General features: G+C 29.6%; 1 protein-coding gene across 2 annotated transcripts; it reads left to right on the top strand.

Moving 5' to 3' along the window:
* Window positions 1-78: 78 nt before the first annotated feature.
* On the top strand, window positions 79-25,092 carry LOC122509132 (glutamyl aminopeptidase-like). 2 transcript variants are annotated; one of them, XM_043622936.1, is made up of 16 exons: window positions 79-190; window positions 12,714-12,934; window positions 13,718-14,150; window positions 14,695-14,842; window positions 15,374-15,644; window positions 15,727-15,897; window positions 16,223-16,320; window positions 16,390-16,524; window positions 16,637-16,938; window positions 17,039-17,124; window positions 17,201-17,328; window positions 17,429-17,632; window positions 23,398-23,477; window positions 23,567-23,715; window positions 24,231-24,363; window positions 24,482-25,092. In XM_043622936.1, the coding sequence occupies exons 2-16, from the start codon at window positions 12,727-12,729 to the stop codon at window positions 24,843-24,845; spliced, it is 2,910 nt and encodes a 969-aa protein (XP_043478871.1). In that variant the 5' UTR covers window positions 79-190; window positions 12,714-12,726; the 3' UTR covers window positions 24,846-25,092. The 2 variants fall into 2 exon arrangements, with proteins under 2 accessions (XP_043478871.1, XP_043478872.1); XM_043622937.1 differs by lacking the exon at window positions 79-190 and adding an exon at window positions 13,398-13,479.
* Window positions 25,093-25,401: the final 309 nt, after the last annotated feature.

Consider the following 25,401-nt stretch of genomic DNA (forward strand, 5'->3'; position numbering starts at 1 on the left):
GAGTATATTGTCATGGGATTTGGCGCGTGCGTTAAAGGAATACCATGCTCGCGTTAACGATTGACAATATTCCTGGATCGACCGTCGTCTTGATCACATTTGATTTATAAAATTATATTGACGTCTTATTGTAGTTTAAAGTGTGTGTGGAGGTACCTCAGCGAAGGAGAGTTTGGGCGTCGTCTGTATTGTAAGTCTGTCCAATTATTGAATCTCCATAGTCGACAAACGCTTGATTTTATTGGGTTCACCCATTTTACCCCCCTTGAGATTCTCATTATTTAAAGTAAATTTAATTGTCTATTTTATTTACTGTCGACCTTCTGTCGACTGGCGCCCGCGGTTTTATATATTTTGTTAATTATTAATTTTATTTTGAACCCTCACGGCAATTGAACCCGGCTGCGTGAGGTGAAGAATCTTATTTGAACATTTTAATAAATTTGATTTTTGATAACAAAAGATTATGTTTCAAAGTGTAAGAATAAAATTCTATTTTCAACCATCGGTGCATAAAAATTATACACTTTCGAAAAAAGTAAAGAAGAATTTAAAATTTCAAGATGGCGGACCAATATGGCGTCAAATCTAATGTAAAATTGAAAAATTTTGGGCAATATTCTTCATATTGCCGAAAAGTCAATGAATTCGCCTGAATTTTGTTTCTCGGGGGTCTTCGATGTCGCTGATTACGAAAAAGAACTTTATTTTTAAAAGTTCAAAATAGCGGATCCAATATGGCGGACGATTTTTACAAAAATTCATCGAATTCACTTGAAACTTGTCACTCAGGGGATTTTGGGGTCGCTGATTACGAATATGAAATTCATTTTTAAAAATTCAAAATGGCGGATTCAATATGGCGGACTTATTTTTTAAATTGATCAAATTCACTTGAATTTTGTTACTCGGGGGTTTTTGGGATCGCTGATTACGAATACCAACTTCATTTTTAAATATTCGAAATGGCGGATCCAATATGGCGGACGAGTCTTACGAAAATTCATCGAATTCACATGAAACTTGTCACTCGGGGGTTTTTGGGGTCGCTGATTACGAATAATATTAAAATTTTATGAAAAAAGCTATAACTTTTGTTCAGCTTAATGTTTTTCAATCGGATATGGCTAGGATTTTAAGTTAGACTTATACCTGAGAGTCTAGAAAGTTTCCTTTTAATCCGTCAAGTAGTCTTTGTGTTTATCCCGGTCAAAATATTGCGGACAGACATACATACATACATAATTTTTTTTATTGTCATTTTTGGAATTCTTACTACGCGAATAGAAAAACTAAACATGAATTTTCAAATTCTATGCAATGTACAGACAAAAGTCTTATCTTATTTATAAAGAAGATTACAGATAAATTTGTATTTATAACTAAATTATTGTTATATTATTTCAAAATCTATTTTTTATTAATCTAATTTCTTTTGAGTAATCGTTCAACTGGAATGTTCTATATTTTTTAATTTCTTCTATACAATTGAAAAATCTTCGACCATTTAAAAAATTTTCAAAAATGGCTTAAACATAGTTTACAGTATGAAGATTTTATGTTCAAAAAGATGGAATGGTATCTTTTATGACTTAAAAGTTATTAAATTCAAAATTTCAAAATTTTCAAACAAATTAAATAACTTTTGAACCATAAAAGATGACATTCACAGATTTAAAAAATTCAAAATGGCGGATCCAATATGGCGCGCAATATTTTTTCAATTTAATATTCATTCAAAATTTTTTAAATCTAACATCGAATTCGTTGTCCCTAAAAGCTTCCCGAGTAATCATTTTCAGACAAATATACATTAATTTTTATTATCATTGTTCACCATATTGAATCCGCCATTTTGAATTTTTTTAATCTGACATTAAGTTGAGATTCATTGACCTCAAAAATCTCCGAGTAACGCACATTAATTGTAACGCATAAACCTTTAAATCTTCCGCCATATTGAGTCGACATATTAAATCCGCCATTTTCAATTTTTAAATTGACAATAAATTTCAATTTAATACTTGTAAAATTACCCGAATATCTAAATAATTTTAAACAAATTTTTAAATTTAAACTAAACATGAAACAAAATATGTAATTGTGATAAAAAGTATTGACAATATATACATTCATTTCCTTACTGGTCATAATTTGTTATAATTACAGGTCATATTTACGAATGCAAGTCAGGATACTCGTTGCACTAATTAAGAGCAATCATTATTCTCACTAAAATTATGTCACAGAGAAAACAAGAAAAATATTAAATTAAAAAAGTATAAAAAATTTTAATGTTTTTAAAAATTATTGTTCATAAATATTGTTATGACCAGAAAATTTTTCTATACACTTTACACAATTCACATTTATTGTAAATTATATGAAAAATATTATAAAAGTACAGAAGTTAAGACAGTTATTAAAAAATTATTATTGTTGTTATCATTATTATTATTAGTATTATTATTTTCATATTATTATTATTTTTCCTTAAAAACAATAATAATAGCAATAAAATTAGTAAAATAGTAAGAAGTGGAAGTATATGTTGAAGATTGGAAGTGGGGAATGGTGAGTTATTCGCGCGATTGGTTGTTCTTTATCATTCTTTATTCATTCTTAGTCTTTCTTAAACGTTTGAACAAGTAGTTGATAGTTGTGAAAATATTTACAGGAAATGTAAACAAAATTAGAAATAATTAGAATAAAATAAAAGAAAACTTAAATTCAATTAAAATTAAGAACAAAATAAAAAACATTCAACTTTACATTTTTATTTCCAAAAGGTGAATAGTTTTAGTTTCTAAAATTTCATCATATCTTTTAAAAAAAACTAGTTAATCCGGAGTCGATGCAAAAGTGAGAGTGCCTTTAAAAATTTACATCCTTGCGCCATATCAGGGTAAAGTAATAATAGAAAACGTTACTTAAAAATTAATTTAAAAAATTTTCTATTTTGCTTTTTAAACTGTAATGCAATTGCATTATTTTACACATTAAAATACTAGGAATTAAAATTTTTTTAATGTAAAAATTATAAATATTTAGTTTGTTTTATTAATATCTAATTTTAATTTAATTTTCTTTTAATTTGTCTATTTTTCTAAATATAAAATCACTATGCTTAGCAAACGTACTTCTAAAAGAGGTCATTGTTTCATTTTTGAAAGTTAAACAGATACATTTAAATTTGTCCCTGCGTCTATAATGACCATGAAGAATTATCATCAAAGAAGACAATTACAGTCTCACCAACGCAGTATTTTGTAATCATGTCACACTTTATTTTTGCATAGTTGACAAAAGTTTCATAAAAGTGGTAACTTTCTTTAAAAAATATAAAATATTGAAGGATCAAAAATCTTGAATATTTTTTATCTTTGTGAAATAAAGGAATGTAAACAATATTGAAATAGAAAAACAATTAATATAATCAATTATATTTTAATATTTCTGTTATCTTAATCTATTACTCACAATATTCATAATCGTTTTTTGTCTTATCCCTTATCGTCACATATACTGATTTCTTGTCTTTTATCCCTTACAGATATAGTCCATTCTCACGTTTTCAATCTTTCAGTTTTATTCTTTCAATTTTTCAAAATTACTCCAGTGATTGTTTCTTTTTTATATTATTAAATTTTTCTAATTCTGAAAATTTATAAAAAATTGTTATTAAATCAATTATTATTAATTGTAATATTGTCTTCATATCATTGTTTTCCAAATCTCAACCAAGTAAGTAAATAAATATTTCTTCTACAATATCTCTTGCATTAAAAGTAAATGAAATTTTCAAAAATACTGTCTTTAGTTTTGTAGAGTTTTTTCACGCGCATCTTTTGAGCCCTAATTGAACATTTTTCGTTCATACTAACCGGAGATACAGTGAGTTCTCGCGAGTCGTTCAATTCTCGAAAATTTTCAAGATCATAAAACTCACGAGTCGTTCAACGCATAAGCCACGCCTTCAAGGCGATTTCAGGGATGTGTGAAACATATTTATCGCCCCGAAAGACACAATATTCAATGACTTTGGTCCGTTTAAATTACACAGCACTGAGCACCGGCGCGCGCTTGCTAGAAATTGAACGACTCGTGAATCGGACACTGATCAGCTGTTGAACGACTGGCGAGTTTGAACGACTCGTGAGTTGAACGACTCGCGAGAACTCACTGTATTAAACTTTTAAAAATAAAAAATTTTGGAAAATAAGACTTTTTTAAAAATTTTGTTAAAAAATGTATAAGTTTAGTTTTGTTTTGTATTTAGTTTTGTAGAGTTTTTTCAGACGCATCTTTTGAGCCCCAATTAAACATTTTTCGTCCATATTAACCGGAGATATTAAACTTTTAAAAATCTAAAATTTTGAAAAATAAGACTTTTATAAAAATTTTTTTAAATTATGTAAAAGTAACTTCAAAAAATTATTACCAACTTGAAGAGCATTAAAAAACGCTTCGATTGACCTATTTTTGAACCTGATTCGGGCAGAAATTATGAAATTATTGGTATTTGAAAAATCAAAAATTGTGGAAAATATCATTTTTTCAACATTCTTGTTTATTAACTTATGTGTAATTATTAAACTATTATTACCATCTTATAGAATATATAAAAACACATTTTTTGGACCAAGATTTAATTATTTTTAACCCTTTTATAAAAAGTAATTCTTATATTTCAGTTACTATTATTTCTATGAGGAAGCAAAGTGTTCATGAAATGAACACCAAAATTATAAAAATGTACAACTTGGCAGCGGTTTTTCAAAAGTGTACACGGAGAAAAATGAGTTTGCTATTATATGGATAGCGAATTTTTAGCTATTACAGCTAATAATTAGCTGTTTTAGCAAAAAAAGTTAGCTAATTTAGCTAATTATTAGCTGCATTAGCTAACAATAATTGCTATCCATATAATAGCAATTAAGGTTAGCTAAGGTAGCTAAAAATTAGCTGAAATAGCTAACTATTTTTCTCCGTGTAGTTAATTGATAAAACAAGTGAACGGAAACGACGAATTCGCAATTAATATTCTTTGAAAAATTTCGAGAGCAGGGGAAGTTATTTTTATAGAATTTTAAAAAAATACTTAATATATGTGAATTATTTTGGTCTAGAATTAAAGAATGGAATTTATACTTGATATTGTGCAACTATCAAATCTTAAAAAAAAATTTTCTTCAATTGGCGTGCGCTTGAATTCCAGATTTCAAAATCGCAATTTTCACAAAGAATCTCTAACTTTAAAGAATTATATTTTTAATATTTACACTATTAAATTGGTTATATCTTAGCCTATTTGACTCTGATTTTATTGAACTTTAAAATGATCCTAGTTTGATAGCTCTAACATCTATTTTTACAGAAATATTTGAATTTTAAGTGAAGCGAGCACTTAACAGTAATCAGTACAAATGTACTGAAACTTTTTGACCCCAGTGTAAATTTTAAATTATTTAAATTAAAAATTCTGAAAAAGTTAGTTAGTTATATTTAATTGAAAAAAGATTGAATAACACAGGCACACAAAAAAAATTTCGTGACCCAGAGGACAGAACCTTATATTCCTACGTCTTTTGGATCGCTGAAACCGAATATGACCATGAAAATTTTTTTTATTTGACCATTTTCCCGCTACCACCCCTTTTACACCCTCACACGAGAGTGAGGGGGTTGGCATTTTAGTTTTCAAAGAAAGTCGAGTAAGGTGTCTATTCGTATGTTTTTAACCCTTAAACCGCACCCTGGGTGTGCGACACCCATATTCTAGCTTTTTACTCTAATATTTCGTTTAAAGTCGTAAAAATTGAACATGTGTCGCTATTGAATGACACATTTTGTACTTAACTTTATGTTCCGTGAGGGACATTAGTCTCCCAAGTGTCTTTGTGTATTTGATAACTTTATGAAATTAACAGCGAAAAATTTCTGGGTGGCTGATACCCAGTTTTCGGTTTAAGGTGATTTCAATAGTTTTAAAAAACATTTTTTTAATTATTAAGATTAAATAAATCATTATGAAACTTATTTTCCTTCAAAATAGATGTACTGAGCTACATAAGATAATTTTTCTGAACCATAATATCCTTTTCCAGCTTGGAGAACACACTTTAAAGTCCCCGGGTGTCGCACACCCAGTGTGCGGTTTAAGGATGGATTCGGAAGTGTGCGGTTTAAGGGTTAAGTCGCTGAAACCGAAGAAGACCACCAAAAACAAATTCGTCCCTCTATTTACCCCCTAGAACGCCCTTAGCATCCCTAGGGAGGAGGTTGAACTTTTCGGTTTCATGAAAAGTCGTCTATACTTTTCATAACACCGAAAATTTTAATCCTCTTTAGGGGTAGTAAGAGAGTGCTGGGGGGTGAAAGAGAAGACTTATTTATTTTTGGTGGTCTTTTTCGGTTTCAGGGACCCAAAAAACATAGAAATAGACATCGCATTCGACTTTTCGTAAAAAATGAAATTTTAACTCCCTCTAAGGGTGTATTTAGGGCGTTCTAGGGGGTAAAGGGAGGGACGAATTTATTTTTTGTGGTCTTCTTCGGTTTCAGCGACTCAAAAAACATACAAATAGACACCTTACTTGACTTTCTTTGAAAACTAAAATGCCAACCCCCTCACTCTCGTGTGAGGGTGTAAAAGGGGTGGTTGCGGGAAAATGGTCAAATAAAAAAAATTTTCATGGTCATATTCGGTTTCAGCGATCCAAAAGACGTAGGAATATAAGGTTCTGTCCTCTGGGTCACGAAATTTTTTTTTGTGTGCCTGTGTAATTGAAATTTAGTAGGGGATAGAGTTGTCAGAGTTGGACAGGGTTTAGGGTTGAGCCACCGCGTTTATTTAATTTTATCACACTAGCGCCATCTATCTTTGTACGTAAATTCTTGCTACTAAGTATCAGCCATCTTTTCATATGAGTCGCAGTTAAGTATACACTGAAAAAAATATTCTTAATTTAAGAATATATATATACTAAGAAAAGGTGCCCAGGATATTTCCCACTTAAATTAAGTGGGAAATATTCTTACTATAAGAATATATTCTCATTGTAAGAATATTTCCACTTAATTTAAGTAGGGAATATCATAGGCACCTTTTTATAGTATATATTCTTAAATTAAGAATATTTTTTTTCAGTGTAAGAACGTACACTGTAAAAAATTTTTGGGGAAAATTCCCCAAAATCTTGGTGACGCAATTTTAACCAAAAAAGGTAAATTTCCACCAAGAAAACTTGGGGAATTTTCCCCAAGAAAACTAGAGGAATTTTCCCTTTAAAATCTTGTGGAATTTTCCCTTTAAACCCTTGGGGAATTTTCCCTTTATAATCTTGGGGAATTTTCCCCAAAAAACTTTAGGAATTTTCCCTTTGAAATCTTGGGGAATTTTCCCCAAGAAACTCGAGGAAATTTCCCTTTAAAATCTTGTGGAATTTTCCCTTTGCATCCTTGGGAATTGTTCCCTTTGAAATCTTGGGGAATCTTCCCTTTGCAACCTTGGAAAATTTTTCTTGTAAATTCTTAGAAAATTTCTCTTTTAAATTACTTATTATGGAATTTTTCTCTTCGAACGTTGGGATATTTTTACTGTAAAATAGTACAGAATTTTTCAGTAAATTTTATCCTTTCATATTTAGGAAGATTGGTTTGTAAGGTTGAATAAATCTTGAACAAATTTTTTAAATACTGTTTATTATATTAGGTACTGTCAGTGAACGATAAGTACTTCAGTTAAAAGTACTACATCTGAACTTTACAACATTAATAATTAATTTTTTGCTTTCGGATCGCAAATAGTCTTTGTGTCATGCGAAAGTTCTCCGTTTATATTGCCTTTAGGGGGTTGATTGTCCAACAACATACTGTAAAAATAAATTATTATTTACCTTTTACAATTGACAAAAAAATACATAAAAATTAAATTGAACAATAATATATTTACCAAAAACTATGAATATATAGTAGTAATAGGGTTTTGACTTTTCTAATTCAATATTATATTTCATATTTTTATTTATATATTTTTAAAATAAATTAAAAAATTTTTATTTTGATTAAAATATAAAAAATACCTAAACTACGTTATCTAACTAAAATATTAAAAATTAATTGAATTCTATAAGTCAATTGTTAAATTAACATTATATGGCAAAATATGAATAACTAACTAAATTTTTTGATAAAACCAAAAATAGTTTTAAAAAACTTTACAATACAATATGTTACACTTACAATATAATTATAATATATCTTTAAATATTATTTACCTTTTTAATAATTTTTAAATAATCCTTAAATATCGTTCTAGAATATTATTAAATATTGTCAAATTGTCCACTTCACTATTATACATATAACCATCACTATATATTTAATAACTTTGAATATTTTTTTCACTCAAGGTTTTACTCTTACGAAGGCTGAAAAGCAACTAACATGTAAAATCATCTTGAAAGACTTTTCGAAGAAGACTTCTTGAGAATTTCTCAAACATTCTAGCTAAATAAATTTATAAGAAAAAAACGGGTCCTGCGAGAAACTCATAAAATACGTCCCCTTGCAACGAGAAACCCTTAGGTATTGTTGGTCATCCAAAGACAAACCAGATGTGCCAAATCTTTCAAAATGAGAAAATGCTTCAAAACATTTTATACTTTCGACTAAGAGCAAAAAAATTTTAAGGCCCCCCATAGTATATATCTTTTAATAAACCTAACTATTTATGGCAATGCTTTTTATAAGTGAAAAATAGTTTATAATTGTTTGTTAAACATGCTTTATTAAAAAATTTTTTACCAAAGTATTAATTGTATTTTTAAGATAAAATTTTTACTATAAGTAGAACAAAAAATTTATGTAGTTCATAGTGAAAGTATTTTTTATTATATAATTATTAAATTATTAAAATTATAATAATTGTAAAGTTTAATTAATTTCATTTCTTCTAAATGCTTTTTCTAGTAAAAATTGTTATTTAAATTATAAATTAGACAAAGCTCATTTGTTTAAAACATTAATTTAATGAAGTATTATAAAAAAACATTTCACTGTAATATAAATTTTAATTTTTTAGCCCCTAAATCATACATTTTGTAAAAATGTTAATAATTTTGTACATGCAATTTAGTAAAAATTAACCCATTTTATAAAATTTAAAAAAGTTTTTTCAACTTTGTGGAAATTTTTATTAAATTTGGGAAAATTCCACAAAGCTTTCATAAAATGACATTTTCTTACTAATATGTGGAAAATTCCCTAAAATTATATACAAATTTCCCTATAATATTGTTGAAATTTTCACTATTATGTGGAAAATTGCACAAAATTGTAGTAAAAAATTTTTTCCCATTCGCTTTGTAGAAAATTCCCTAATATTTTATCACTTTTCCCCAAGTTTGTTCAAAATTTCACTAATTTGTGGAAAATTCCCCAAAATCGTAGTGAAAATACTTTTCCCCGTGAATTTGTGGAATATTCCACAAGGAACCTCAGGGAAAAATCCCCAAATTTTTTACAGTGTATATTTTAGTATTGTGCGACTTTGTGATATAGGGTCAACAAAAACTTTTTTGTGGTGTCAAAAGAAGAGAACTAAATGTAAAAGAAATATGCCAAAGACAAAATAAGTTTACAAAAATTGTTCATTAAGATGATATGTGAAAATGTGTAAAGTAATTTGGTGTTTGTGTCACGCGTTTTTATTCTGCGCGATATGACGCAAAACGACGCGTGTGTCAGTGTTGAGCCATGAGCGGTTGTTAGAGTTGAGTAACCCGAAATTTTGCAATTACAAAGCGTACTTGCAACAGAAATTCATTTTTTCACTTAAAGAGGTGTTAAAAACTTCATTTCCATTGGATAGAGAGAAAAAAAAATTTCTTGATAACCTTTTTTCATTTTTTCAATTTTTTAATTTTGGATTTCGTTCATGAGGAATAAATTATCTAAAGTTATATGATAATGCATAATATGGGATTTTATTTTAATTTCATGGTTCCTTTCCTCATTCCCAAGTGTCATTCTATCATTTAAAGGTCATTTTTAATCATTTACCTAAATATTTCATTGCTTTTCTACAGTGGCTCAACTCTGGCAACCATGTTCAACCCTGGCAACTTTTTTTTAAATTGCTTATAACTCCGAATCTTTTGGTCAAATTTTTTTACAATGTTCAGCAAAAACATTGCATTTGAGTTGATCTTTCCAACAATATGCGTGAAATCGCGAAATTCGTTCTACAGGGGAAGTTATGAAGAAAAGTCAAAACTATGCCCAACTCTAACAACACTCCCCTAGAATTGAATAACACAGCTTTACAAATTAAAAACTTTTTTTTGACAATCGAACAAAACCTTTTTTTCTATTAGTAGGTGTGTTTTAACGTTTTAAGTAGGATAATCATAGTTTTAAATTTTTTCCCTAGTGTAGTTTTGCTATAGCTGCAATTTTTGCATTTTCGAAATGCAACGGCACTTAAACTTACCAGTAAAATCAGCTTATCAAAATATAATGAATAAGATGCCGTTGGAAAGGTAATTAAATTACCTTTCGATTCATTGATCATAGAATAAAATTATAAAATTGAACGAAAATTGAGAGCGTTATAGTCGATTAAAGATAAAATTTTATTGAAATTTTGATTATTTTTAGAGGTTTTAGTAACTTCTGCTTATTTTTTTCACAACAAACATAAAAAATGTTTAGGTTTTAAATTTTTAATTGATAATCTATTTCATTATGAAACTTTTGAGCACTTATGGACCTCGATTAGATTAAAAATAACAATTTCACACTACATTTAGTGAACGGTACTACTTTTTTTTATTTTAGTATCCCTTCAACATTTGCAGCAAAAATTCAGACAGTCAAATTAAGTTAAGCGCTAAACTTACTAAAATAACTAATCAAAGAATTCTGGAGTCGCTTATTTCTATCTTATGTCAGTTTTAAAAACTTCAGAATTGCGGATTTAAAATATCGAACAAGTTTTTTTAAAAATCGACCACATTCACCTCAAATTCGTTACACAGGCGGTTTTCGGGGTCGCTGGTTACGAATCTCATATTAGTGTTTCAAAATTCAAAATGGTGGATTCAATATGGTGAACGAGATTTTTAAAAATGGATCGAATTATTCTCAAAAAATTGTTCTGCAAATTACATTTAAATTACTCATTTATTATATGACAAGAAAGTTGCAGTCTGTCTATAAATCAATTAGTAAATAAATACAATATTGTATTTTAACTTTTAATTACGATTTACTTTTCTAAAGAAACCCCTTTTACCTAAAGATTTTTCTTACTTCTTGAGCTATAAGGAAGACGCGATTTATTTTCCGGGTGACTTTATACTATCATTGATCCCCCTACTGAAAACCCTTGTATAAGATCTTGTACAAGAAAATGCACACGTTCAGCAGCTGAACTTGTACAAGAAAATGTACAATTTCTTGTACAAGGATTTGAAACAATAGTTCTTGTATTGGAACTTGTACAAGAAAAGAAACTAGTACAAAAAAAGGTATATGATCTTGTACGGGTTCATGTACAAGTACTTTGACAAGTGAGAACACGTACAAGTACTTGTACATTTTCTTTACACATTATTTTAAAGTTGTAAAAATTGTAAACATTAAAGGCTGCGCAGTAGTTTTTATAAGCCTTTAGAGCTGCGCAATAGTTTTTAGCTTGCCTTAAGTAAAGAGTCTTAACGATTGTAAGTTATTAAAATGCCAATTTTCAAAAAAAAAAATTATTTATGTATAAATTTACTTATCCCAATTTTCTAAAAAAAATTTATTTATAAATTTACTTGTACAAGAACATGAACGTGTTCATGTATCAAGTACTTGTACATGAACCCGTACAATATCATATACATTTTCTTGTACTACACGGAAAAAAGAAGTACGTGAATCCTTCCTTGACAGTGCTTGACTTTTGGATAGGACACAAAATACTAGGCTGTTCCATATACTTTTTATTAGAAAATATAAGAAAGTCCTAGAATTATTCTAGTACTAGTACGGCCCATACTAGTACTAGAATAATTCTAGGACTTTCTTATATTTTCTAATAAAAAGTATATGGAACAGCCTTGTATTTTGTGTCCTATCCAAAAGTCAATCACTGTCAAGGAAGGATTCACGTACTTTTTTTCCGTGTAGTTTCTTTTCTTGTACAAGTACTCAGCCACGTAGAAACGAATTATTTTCCGGGGGGCAAACTACATATATAGATATATTTAACAATGTAGTATGTATATAACTGGGGGGGTCAACTGCCCCCCTTGCCCCCCGGTTCCTACGCCACTGCAAGTACTTGTACATTTTCTTGTACAAGTTCCAATACAAGAACTATATAACTTATACTTATACTATATAACTTATACAGGGATTTTCAGTAGGGCCTCCAGATGTACTTGAAACTAAAAATTTGAATTAAGAATTTAATTTTTAAAAATATGATTCCATCCTTAATTTTTATTAATCATCTATTGACATAAATGTTTCTATACTTACGATTCCTCTGTTGTATCTAAAACAAACAAAATTAGAAAAGGATCAATTTGTTTTCTCTTTTTAAAATAGTAACTACAATATTCTAAAAAAAACTACAAATTATAATTTGATTCGAAATCAAATTACATTTTTTCGTTTTAAGATAACAATAATAAACAGTTGACATTCTTCTTTTTCAGTTATTTTTGACGCATGTGCACGTTCTCGAAAATGGTTGATAAAACAGTGAATTCTGACAACTGCAGACCAAGAGTGCTAGCTTATCGACAAAGGGGAGCCGGTTCTCCGCTTTTAGAATTTGTTTGTGGACTTTGTGTATTTCTCAGTCTCCTTTGTTCGTGTTTGACTGCGCTTGTGGTTGTTATGAACGATAAAGCACAAGCTACAAGTTTACTCACAGGTAAATACAATTTTATTTCATTAAATAATTTATTAAAACTTTTGAAAAATTTCTTCTTTTTCTCAAGTCTATACATCGACGGTGTAAATTTCAATACTTATATTTATATATTGTATATAAATATTTACTTTTACTCAAATTTTGTTTATAGTATCAATGTGGTTTGGAATTCTAGTTTTATAAATATTATAGTATATCGAAACAGTTGATTCTGATAGTTAAAAATATATTTTAAGTTAATTTTTTTATCATTTCCTTCTTGGTTTTTATTTATCAGTGAATATACACATATTTTCACGAGTGACATAGTCTTGGAGTGATGTGCTGCCATCTGAAACTCTCCAACGTTACTAGAAATTTAAAAATAGTATTTTGATTTCCCATGAAAATTAATATTTTTCGTTTATTTAACAACTGTATTTTTTTATCATTATGTAGATAAGTTTCGATTTATTTTTAACAGATGTTATTCCTTCGGTTTTGTGCTTTCACATATCTAAAGAAGACGCCCCTAAGAAATAGTACAACTTGTTATAATTACTCAAGTAAGAAGTTCCTAAATTTATTTTCTATCTTTTGTCAAATAAGAGGAAAATAGTTGAATTACGTGAAAGAATACTAGTTTGTACTAATACCCCAACTAATACATTTTAACTGATAAACATTTTTAACAGCAACGGATATTTTAGGACATCTTCAATATCCGGATGCTGTTAGAGTTAATCATAACTTAATATATTATTTCTCAAAATTTATAAAATCTAACAAGAAATTATTTTTAAGATCAAAGGAATAAGCTGAATAACTACACTGCAATGGCGACAGAAAATTCACCCGAAATACCATACAGACTTGCAAAAGAAGTTAAACCAATTCACTATGATTTGTTAATGCATCCTGATTTGGAAAATGGAACATACACAGGCACTGTAACTATTCTGATAAATGTTTTGGATAAAAGGGGATACATTGCTCTTCATCAAAAGGATCTTAATATAACAAAAACAAAGTTAACACATGAGAAAGATGACGTTTATGAAATTCCAATAAAGAAAACCTATTCATTGGAAAAGCAGGAAGTCTTTATGATTTCCACCGAAGAAAATCTCAGTCCAAGTAATTACCATTTGCATTTGGAATTTAATGGATTATTGAGGCCTGACAAAATTGTTGGATTTTACTCGAGCAAGTACAAAGACGCACAAGATAAGGAGAGGTATTAAAAGAAACTTTATCTAATATAATTTTTTTGATAAAATAAATTTTTGATAATTTTGAAATAATACAAATCTAATGTAGTTAGATTGTAATCAATTAGTGTTTCGTAATTTGAAGAACAATTTTTTGGCAAATTTTTTTCTATTACTCTAATAGCAGCATGAAGCTGAAACTGGAACTCAGTTATCTGCATCTACAAAGTTCTTTTTTAAAAACTTTATATTGTTTAAAAAAAATTTCTAACATTAAAATTTATTTTCAAAATTAAGTACGTGATAATAGTTGGGTGTCAGTTTTAGCTTCATAACAGTAGCGAATATTTCATATCTTACACGAAAAAAAACTTCAAGTGGAACAACGATAAGATTCTGTAGAATAACGAATTTCTTAACTGAAACAACTTAAAATTTTGCTATTATAAAGTAATTTGTATCAGTTCCAAGTAGAACTTTTTTATGCTCGTAGGATATCCTGAATATCCGGATGCTATAAGGATAAGAATAGGTTTTATCGATTAGGTAAAATGTTTTCTAATTTTCCAGATATATTGCAACAACAAAATTCGAGCCAACTTACGCGAGGAGAGCATTCCCTTGCTTTGATGAGCCGAGTTTTAAGGCGGAATTTACTATTAAAATTATTCATCCCTCCACCGACTGCTATGGAGCAATTTCCAACATGAATGTGGAGGTATGATTATTTTTTTGGAAGTAGACTAATAAAATTTATTAGAACCCCTGAGTACTTATTTTTGAGAAAGTATCATACATTTTTAAATTTACATCCGCCATTTTGAATTTTTAAAATCTGACACTATATTCGTAATTAGCGACCCTTTAAATCCCTAAGTGGTGATTTGCATACCATTATATTCACTGTACTTCGTAATCTTCTACTAGTTACAAAAAGGGTTGATATTTTTAATCTAAGGGTGGTTTCTATCCTTAAAAAGCTTTATGGAGACTTTTAAAAGATACGTAACTTATATTTTCCACGCTATAAAGATAATACTAGTTTGATTAAGAACGGCGAGTGGCACTTGGGTACGTTTACTTGTTAGTCTCAAAGCAACGACTCAAATGTTTTCCTAATAGTAGAACTTATTAATTATAAAACATTACATTAACTAATGGGCGAAATAAATTGTTAATTGAAAATGCCCAACATAATAAAGACATTTTTGAGAAAACGGATTCTAATTTTTGTTATAAAATGTAACAGAAATCAGAAGTGAACAAACCATCGTCAGGACTAACGACAGTAACTTTTGCCAGAAGTGTTCCAATGTCAACCTATCTGTCCTGCTTTATTGTTAGTGATTTTGTTGCACTTTCTGAAAAAGCAAAACGACTGGATGGTACAACTTTTCCAATTAGCGTCTATACTACGAAAGCAAACAAAGAAAAGGGTGCCTTTGCTCTTGATATTGGAGTTAAAATTATTGAATATTATATTAATCTCTTTAAAGTTGATTATCCTTTGCCAAAAATGGGTAGGTGTATACCAGTTATTTTGCGTCAACTTCAGGTATTCTAGTAGTTTTCATACTTTTTAATATAAATCATTATTTGTAGATATGGCAGCTATTCCTGATTTTGTATCAGGTGCGATGGAAAATTGGGGCCTTGTAACCTACAGAGAAGCAAGACTTTTAGTTGATGACAAAATAAGTTCTTCTGCTAATAAAGAAGGTGTCGTCTCGGTGATTGCTCATGAATTTGCTCACATGTGGTTTGGAAATCTTGGTAAGGCTTATTTTACTCATTGTTCTAGACTTTCGTTCAATAACTCAAGGAATTCTTCTAGTTATTATTTGTTACACATAGAATTTTTGTTTAAAATGTCAGAAAAAGCATAAAATATTGCATATTATAGCATATTATATTGCCAAAAAATATTAGACCACTCAGTGGGCTCTAAGATGTCTTAAAGATATCCTAAGATCGTCCTAAAATGTCCAGGATAACTCTAAATGGTCGAAGACGACTATAAGTGATCTATAGGACTTTTAATGTCTAATCTAGACAATAGTAACTAATTTTAAACTAACTTGATGCTTTTACATTTTAGTAACAATGGCTTGGTGGAATGATTTGTGGTTAAACGAAGGATTCGCAACCTACATGAGTTACAAAAGTTCGGATGCCATTCTACCAGATTGGGGATTGGTTCGTAAATATTTAATTCATTGATTAATTGAATCTTATATTTACTTCAACTTTGCAAAAACATTCCAGATGGACCATTTTCTAACAGAACAATTACATGTAGCATTTCAAACTGATTCGAAACTCAGTTCCCATCCAATCGTTCAAACCGTCTCAAACTCTGACGACATCACCGCAATTTTCGATGTGATATCGTATAATAAGGTGAATAATTTTTATACCATCAGGTTCCACTGACATTTCTTTTGTGACAATTAGCATTTCTGCTAAATGTAGAATCATGGTGACGAATATTTAAATTATGAATTAATTCCAGGGTGCATCTGTTCTAAGAATGCTTAACGATTTTGTTGGATCGGACATATTTTATCAAGGAATCACGACCTATTTGAAAAGAAATGCTTACCGGAATGCGGAAACCGCAGATCTTTTTTCAATTCTTCAAGAAGCTATTGGCAATCGTATAAATATTAATTCAATTATGGACACATGGACTCGTCAAATGGGTTTCCCTGTTATAAATGTTACTGTCAAAACAAAAACTTCTTACACAGTGACCCAAAAGCGTTTCCTTGCTGATCCTGAAGCTCAGTTTAATGTTACGGACTCAGATTATGGGTAGGAGTACTGTCTTAATTTATTATAATAACCAAAAGATATTATTTTTATTCCGTTAACAATTGTAATGAAAAAAAATTAATAATTAAATACTTTACAGTTACAAATGGACAATTCCTATTACTTACATCACAAGTGCCAATTCAACTCCAACTTTAGTCTGGTTCGACAAGGATGCGAAGAATTGTAACATCTTTTATAATTATGAACACATTTTCTAAAACGTCATGTTATCGAAATTAATGTAATGTTTTTTTCAAAGTGGTGGTCAAGCTAGACGAACCAGTTGATTGGATAAAATTCAATTGTGACCAAATTGGATACTATCGTGTCAATTATGAGACTGCTGAATGGCATAAACTTGCAGAAGTTCTGAGATGGAACCATAAGGTATTTTTGATTTTATGACCTTCTTGTGATATTAAGGTATCGTAGCCTATTCTTAACTATAACTTATTCTTAATGAATTTATTTTCTTTTTTAATCTTAGAGATTTTCTACGTCGGATAGAACACATGTTTTGGAGGACGCTTTTAGTTTGGCAGATGCTGCTGAACTTGATTATAATATAACTATGGATATGACTAATTATCTGTCATCGGAACTTCACGCTGTCCCTTGGGATATGGCGGCTACGAAATTTTTAAGGATGCACACTTTACTATCTTCTACTAGTGCCTCCCCAAAGTTCCAGGTAATTTATAAAAGTTTGGTAAATATTGTCGTGATTGCTAGGATCTTAACTAAACATCCAAATAGCAAATAACACACACAGCCGAGCTCTGGATTTACTTCTGTCAACCTCATTTTCCGTCTATATTTTTTTTCCCCATTATTTTAATAATGAAGGATTCAATATGCCTCCAGGAGTCCACGTTTTAAACTATGGTAGACACTATGTTATCGACGTTGATTTCAAAGCCAACTGACGCAAATATGGCCATTCTATCATGGTTCTATTTCCCGCAATGAAAGAGTACGCTCCGCGTCATCTACTGCAGCATCAGAGTAGGCGCATTTTGCTTCTCTCTTAATCTTGAACATATGAAGGTACTGTCGGAAACATCCGTGACCCGACAACACTTGGGTTAGATAGTAACCAACTTCTCCGTGCTTTCTTTCGAGCCAAGTGTCGAGGTTGGGGATCAGGCGATATGTCCACCTTCCTTTAGGATCCCCATCCCATCTCTCTTGCCATCTTTCAACGAGTCTACATCTCGCCTCTTTGTGAATAACCTTTTTGAGGAGATTTTTACGCTGTTGTTATTGCGAGATAAATCGATTTTTATTGAGCTGGAAGACCTCCTGTTTTCCCCTCACCAGATTTACTAATCTACTGGCGGAAGACTCCCAAGAACCAAAGCAGCGCTCGTTGAAACTGTTCCATAAGCTAAAACTACTTGCCGTGCACAACCACCTATCGGAGAAAGTAGCTCATCAGAGATGCCGCGGTTCTTTAGGGACTCAGCCCATGCAGGATCAGCGTAGAGCTGCTTTGCTTGAACCACGGTCGCCATTAATAGGAGTTTCTTCTCTCTGTGTCCACCGACATTGGGCATCATCTTAGATATGTTTCCCATACAGTCGGCTGCATATTATTTTCATTATTATTTAATTGTTTGAATTTAGTTATAATAGACAACAACTCTATTAGAATTAGAGCAAGTTGTTTAAAGTGGATATGTCGGTAGGAATTACCTACGTTGTCTAATTACTTGATTCTAAATGGTTACTGTGGTTCCGGAACTATTTGTAGTGTTATAAACTGTAAATAATATTCGCTGACTTGTATTAGCACTCGAAATATTCACATGGCCCACATAATGATTTCCAGATGATTGCAATAACTGTTTTATTTAGAATTAATCGACAAGCACAATTCGGTACTGATATGTATAAAAAACTGACCTGTGCTGTCCAATCAATTAGAGGATTATCGACATTGCTGAATTAATTATTTCCAAATAACTGATGCGATTCCGACTACACTTTGTAATGGTATTAGAACTTACAATTCGGAATTGATATGCCTTAGGAATTAGAACTTACGTTGTATAATTAATTGATTCCAAATGGTCATTACAATTCTGAAACTATTATTAGTGCTGCAGAATTTTACTAATTGAGTCGATTTGTATTCGATAATCACTAACCTACTTTAATTAATTGTATATTGATGAATGACAATATTTTACTGTCGACTAGCTGTGTATTTCTTGTAGAGAAGTAGTATACTGATGATGATGGGCAGTGCCGTGTAGGTCAGGCAAGTCTAATATTGATTTGACTCCTCAGGCGGGTGAACGTATTTTTATCCGACAAGCCTAACGAACACGAGGTATACCTGTGCTTGAACGCCTGCTCTTGGTGTCGTCAATTGTCGCATAATCCATCTTGGGCAAGCGCATCTGAGGAGGGAATTTATTTCCTTCGACAGGATCCACCCCAAAGAAATTCAATGCTTTCTGAAGCGTTTTTCCTATCCCCACATACTTTGTTTGTGGACGCTAAAGTTCGATTCAATATACTATTCTGCCTATAATCCTTACGGATCCAGCCACCTGCAAAGGACCTTTAGGGAAGAACCTACAAGAAACTCGTTGATCGTTGATACGTGATCTATGGTGAATGGATGAAGTCGTTATATTATAGGCTTTACTTTACAAGAGCCTGCACATCAAACAAATAGACAATTAAAATTAACATAGAACAGTATGATCTTTAAATCTGTAAACAAAAAGTACAATTCACCATTTAAGTTACCATTCAACCAAATAGTAGACTAAGGGCCGGTTCCACAACTTCGACTTTAAACCGAGTCCATTTTTAACCAGAGTTCTAACCGCGAGTTTACAGTGCATGCGTTCCACAACAGATTTTTGAGCGTCATTTAACTAAACGTATACCTCCTTCGTCATAATTCTATTTTTTCTCCCATTTCTATTATATCTGACAAGCGAAGTAAAAAGCGGAACATTGACACATGTTTTGAAAAAGCAAAGCGTTGACAGTTGACACACATAGAATCCAGTCGAATCTTTCTGAATCATTTGTGTTAAAAGTAGAGGTGTGCAAAAAGCTCGAAACCCGAAGTTCGAGCGGGTATTTTCGAGCCGAGCCGAGCCTATTCAGTTCGAGCTCGAGCCGAGCTCGGGCCGAGCCGAGCTTTATAAAAAGCTCGAATAATTTCGGGTACTCGAATTTTTCGGGTACCCGAAACTTTCGGGTACTCGAAATTTTCGAGTACTCGATTTGATTCGAGCCCTTGAGAAAATCCAAAATTTTCTACATTAATTTTTAATTAAATTTTTTTTTTTTCAAAAAAAAATTTTTTTAATTTAAAAGCTCGAATTAAATCGAGTACCCGAAATTTTCGAGTACCCGAAACATTCGGGTACCCGAAATATTCGAGTACTCGAGTGAATTCGGGTACCCGAATGTTTCGGCTACTCGAAAATTTCGGGTACCCGATACATCGAGCCCGGCTCGGGCTCGGCTCGACTCGAAAAAATTGCGGCCCGGCTCGGCTCGGCTTTTCGAGCTTTTTGCACACCTCTAGTTAAAAGTATATATTGTTCAAAACGCTATAAAAATATCAGTGAAATTAAAAAGGAAATTTAATATAGAATAAAAATAATTTTTTTCAATTCTAGGAGGAAATATTTTTACTTATAATAATACTCGCACATATGAACAAAAAAATTTGTTTGTGTAAATTATGTTAAAGAAATATAATTTTAAAACATAAGTAAACAAAAGTTGTAAATTCAGATGTTCATTACACGAACATTTTGTGTTTCGTCTTTACGATCAACAAAAAAATCTATAACAATTTTTATTAAAAAAGTCAATTTTTCACCTTTAATTGTGATTAATTCTATTAATTTTAAATACAACATATATTTTATAAACTACGCCAATCTATTCGCTTTCTTGCGAAGAATAAGATTTTATATTCTCCTGCATTTAAATGAGTTTTATGTCAAAAGAAATTTATGTTAAATGATTTTTATGTCAATAGAAATTTATGTTACATAATTTTTATGTCAAATGGGAATTAAGTTATCTGAGTTTTATGTAATATATTATTTCTGTTTAATGAATTCTATGACAAATGATATTTATGTTAAATGGTTTTTGTGTTCAATGAAATTTATGTCAAATAATGTGCATATTATGTGAATTTTAAGTTAAATAGTTTTATATCAAATAACTATTTGGTTAAAAAAGATTTCGGGAATAAGCATGCGTCTCGGAGAGTCATTAGGACTACCTTGAAGGTTTTTAGTCAGAAAGGGTATAAAAGTTTATAACTTTCTGCCGAGTGCAACAGATCTCAGTGAAACCTATAAGTGTTCATCAATCGTACGAACCACTCTGTCTGCAAAGAGGATTGGCGCGACTTCTTATCCCATATAGATGATTTACTAGAATATTTGCGAGATATTATTTTATTTCTCGAAACATCACTTTAGTATAATTTTAGCTCTAAAAAATAATTGTAAGACAGAATGCTTATAGGTAAATAATGTCTTATTAAGTAATGAATCATTAATCAAATTTTAAGTAAAAATACTTTTAAAACAACATAAGTCTTAATTGAAAGAATTTTTTAGAATAAGAATAATAATTAAACAAAAATATCTTTAAAACTAAAATAGATTTGAACGATATTTTATAGAAAAAGATTACAATTTGTAAAAAAATTTGTTAAGCAAATATTTAAAGTCTCAAATTCTTTGTTTAATAGAATATTTATGTGCCAATCTTTCAATTTTCAAAAAATCTTATTTATTGGAATATATGTTTAAATAAACTTTTATTAATACAATGTATTATTTAGAAAAAATGATATATGAAAAAATGTATAATTTAATTAACTCTTGTATGACAAAAATTTTTCTTAGGCAAATGGTAATTTTATAGAATGTTAATTAAAAAGAATATTAATTTACAAGAAATGAAAGTGAAACGAATTCTAATTTAATAGAATACTTAAATGTCTGAATTATAATTTGGCAGCATGTCAATTCGATCGATTTTATATTTGTAAGAAATTCAATTTGACATAATATCAATTTATAAGAAACACTTTTTCGTAGAATTTTAATTTATCAGAATTGTAATTTTGTAGAATATTAATATTGCCAAATCTAATTTTAGTAGAAATCTGCTTTATCAGAATGATCAAATGTTCGAATCTTCAAAATTTCTAATTTCATTTTTACCTACAATCAATGTGACATAAATATTTGGCGCAAATTTTAAAAATTTAATTTCTGATTGGTCAATTTTTAAATTTGCGCCAAATATTTATGTCACATTGATTGTAGGTAAAAATGAAATTAGAAATTTTGAAGATTCGAACATTTGATCATTCTGATAAAGCAGATTTCTACTAAAATTAGATTTGGCAATATTAATATTCTACAAAATTACAATTCTGATAAATTAAAATTCTACGAAAAAGTGTTTCTTATAAATTGATATTATGTCAAATTGAATTTCTTACAAATATAAAATCGATCGAATTGACATGCTGCCAAATTATAATTCAGACATTTAAGTATTCTATTAAATTAGAATTCGTTTCACTTTCATTTCTTGTAAATTAATATTCTTTTTAATTAACATTCTATAAAATTACCATTTGCCTAAGAAAAATTTTTGTCATACAAGAGTTAATTAAATTATACATTTTTTCATATATCATTTTTTCTAAATAATACATTGTATTAATAAAAGTTTATTTAAACATATATTCCAATAAATAAGATTTTTTGAAAATTGAAAGATTGGCACATAAATATTCTATTAAACAAAGAATTTGAGACTTTAAATATTTGCTTAACAAATTTTTTTACAAATTGTAATCTTTTTCTATAAAATATCGTTCAAATCTATTTTAGTTTTAAAGATATTTTTGTTTAATTATTATTCTTATTCTAAAAAATTCTTTCAATTAAGACTTATGTTGTTTAAAAAGTATTTTTACTTAAAATTTGATTAATGATTCATTACTTAATAAGACATTATTTACCTATAAGCATTCTGTCTTACAATTATTTTTTAGAGCTAAAATTATACTAAAGTGATGTTTTGAGAAATAAAATAATATCTCGCAAATATTCTAGTAAATCATCTATATGGGATAAGAAGTCGCGCCAGAGGATTGTATTTTCATTATTGCTGTTTGGATATCCTTTAGTGAAAAGCCCCGTCATTAAAATAAAGAATCCCACTTGTTCACAAACTGTAAAAAGAAAGGTACTAATTTAGTACCAATTTTGGGTACTAAATCGACATTTGGTTCTATTTTAATACCGAAAATCAGCTCTAATTTAGAACCTTTTATTTAGAGTGCATGATTAATTTAAAAATGAAATTCCATCACAATCATTGGTAAATTCATACACATCAATATAAAATAATTTTATTAAAAATATCAAACATTTCTAGGAATATATCCGAAATTTGGTCGATCCTGTCTACCATGAAGTCCTTTGGAGTGTCGAGAATGTTGATAGTCATGTAACTTTGTAAGTAAATAATTAAACTTAATTTATTGTCATTTTTCCATTACAAGATCATCCTCTGTTACCCTTATGATTTTTTTTTCTCTTTATAGAAATCTTAGAACTGTGATACTTACATTGGCATGTGAAATGGGCCATACCGAGTGTTTAGAGGAAGGAGCTGAAATTTTCAAAAAATGGATTAATGATCCTAAAGACGAGCGACCTCATCCAGACATAAGATCCAGCGTTTATTATTACGGTAAATTAAAAATTTAAAAATTTAATGTTTACCTATGTCTAAATATAATTAAAGCCTATATAAGGCATTTTACGTGAAATGTCTCAGCTTTCGTTTGCAATAATTTATTTTCAAATAAAACGGACCGATTTTTGGGAAATTGAAAATTAAATATTAATCATCAAAAATTAGGGTCAATTTTTAAAATTTTTTCAAATAAAATTCACCATTGGTGAATGCATGAAAAAACCTTTTAGAAACATATTCTACAAAATTTTTCCTATTACAAGTATGTACAGAAAAAATTAAAAAATTAGACGGTGTTAGCAAAATTGGTAAAATTGACCCTTTTCTACCCCCTCCAAATTTTCGAAAAAGTCAAAAATGTTTTTTGGATCACATTTCTACTTGATAGAACAACAAATTCCCCGAGTTTCAATTTTTTTCAAGAAATTGAAATTTCAGCTTAGGACATTTCATGTAAAATGCCTCATATATGTGTATAATTTTTGAAAATGTATTCAAACTATCAACAGGTATGAGTCACATTGGTGGTGAGGCTGAATGGAAAAAAATGTTTGAAAAATTCATAAAGGAAACAAATTCTCTTGAAAAATTGAAATTAATGAGAGGTTTGGCTGGTGTACGATCAGCTTCATTGCTTAACAGGTTAGAGAAAAAACTTTTCCAATAATTATTTTATTTTAAAACACACAAATAATTTTGCATTAAATAAGAATGTAAAAATTAATTTAAATTATTAATTAATTTAAAAATTAATTTATAGATTCATTTCTAACGCAATGGATGAAAATTATGTACGAGCACAAGATGCTTTTACATGTTTGCGTCAAATCTCAGCAAATCCCGTTGGTACCCCATTAGTTTGGGATTGGGTACGAGAAAATTGGGAATTTCTTGTTAAAAGATACACCCTAAACGATCGTTATTTAGGTCAATTGATCCCTGCCGTTACAAGTTCATTTGCCTCAGAGGTGAAATTAAATGAAATAAAAGCATTCTACGAAAAATATCCGGAAGCAGGAGCCGGTGCCTTATATAGAACACGAGGACTTGAAACAGTCGTTAACAACATGAAATGGTTACAGAAGAACGAGGCGAAAATTGAAGCCTGGTTAAATTCTCGGTAAAATAGTATATAAGAAAAAATTATTTCGTTTCATTTAATAATTTCGTTTTCATTTACTCTATCTCTCTCTTTCTTTCTTAATCTTCGTTTTGCTTCAAAACATTCGTTTGCAATATTAATGAATTAAGTCGACTGATTACTAAGAGTCTGAAGAACAAAATATTTCTTTATATTTTCACAAAGTCCTTATTTTGTAAAAGGTACTCATTAAGATTATTGAAATGGTCAAATAAAAGAGTTCTTTGATATTTTGTGAGTTTTTTTTCCTTAAGGGGATGTGTACATGTTTTGTATATGTGTGTAACAGTATATGTGTATGTGTTTACGGTGCATATGTGTAAGTGTTTTGGATATTTGTGTATCTGTTTATGTGCACTTTTTTGTGTATATGTGTAAATATATAAGTGAATATGTGTATGTGTATATGTGCATATGTGTTTATTTTGTGCACATGTTTTGTGCATACATTTGTAAGTTTGTATATTATGTGTAAGTGTACGTGTGTTACATATTTTGAAATTTTTTAAAGTGCAGATGTATGTAATATAATAATAATA

This window comes from Leptopilina heterotoma, unplaced genomic scaffold, assembly GCF_015476425.1.
Source record: "Leptopilina heterotoma isolate Lh14 unplaced genomic scaffold, ASM1547642v1 Lhet_6, whole genome shotgun sequence".
NCBI lineage: Eukaryota > Metazoa > Arthropoda > Insecta > Hymenoptera > Figitidae > Leptopilina > Leptopilina heterotoma.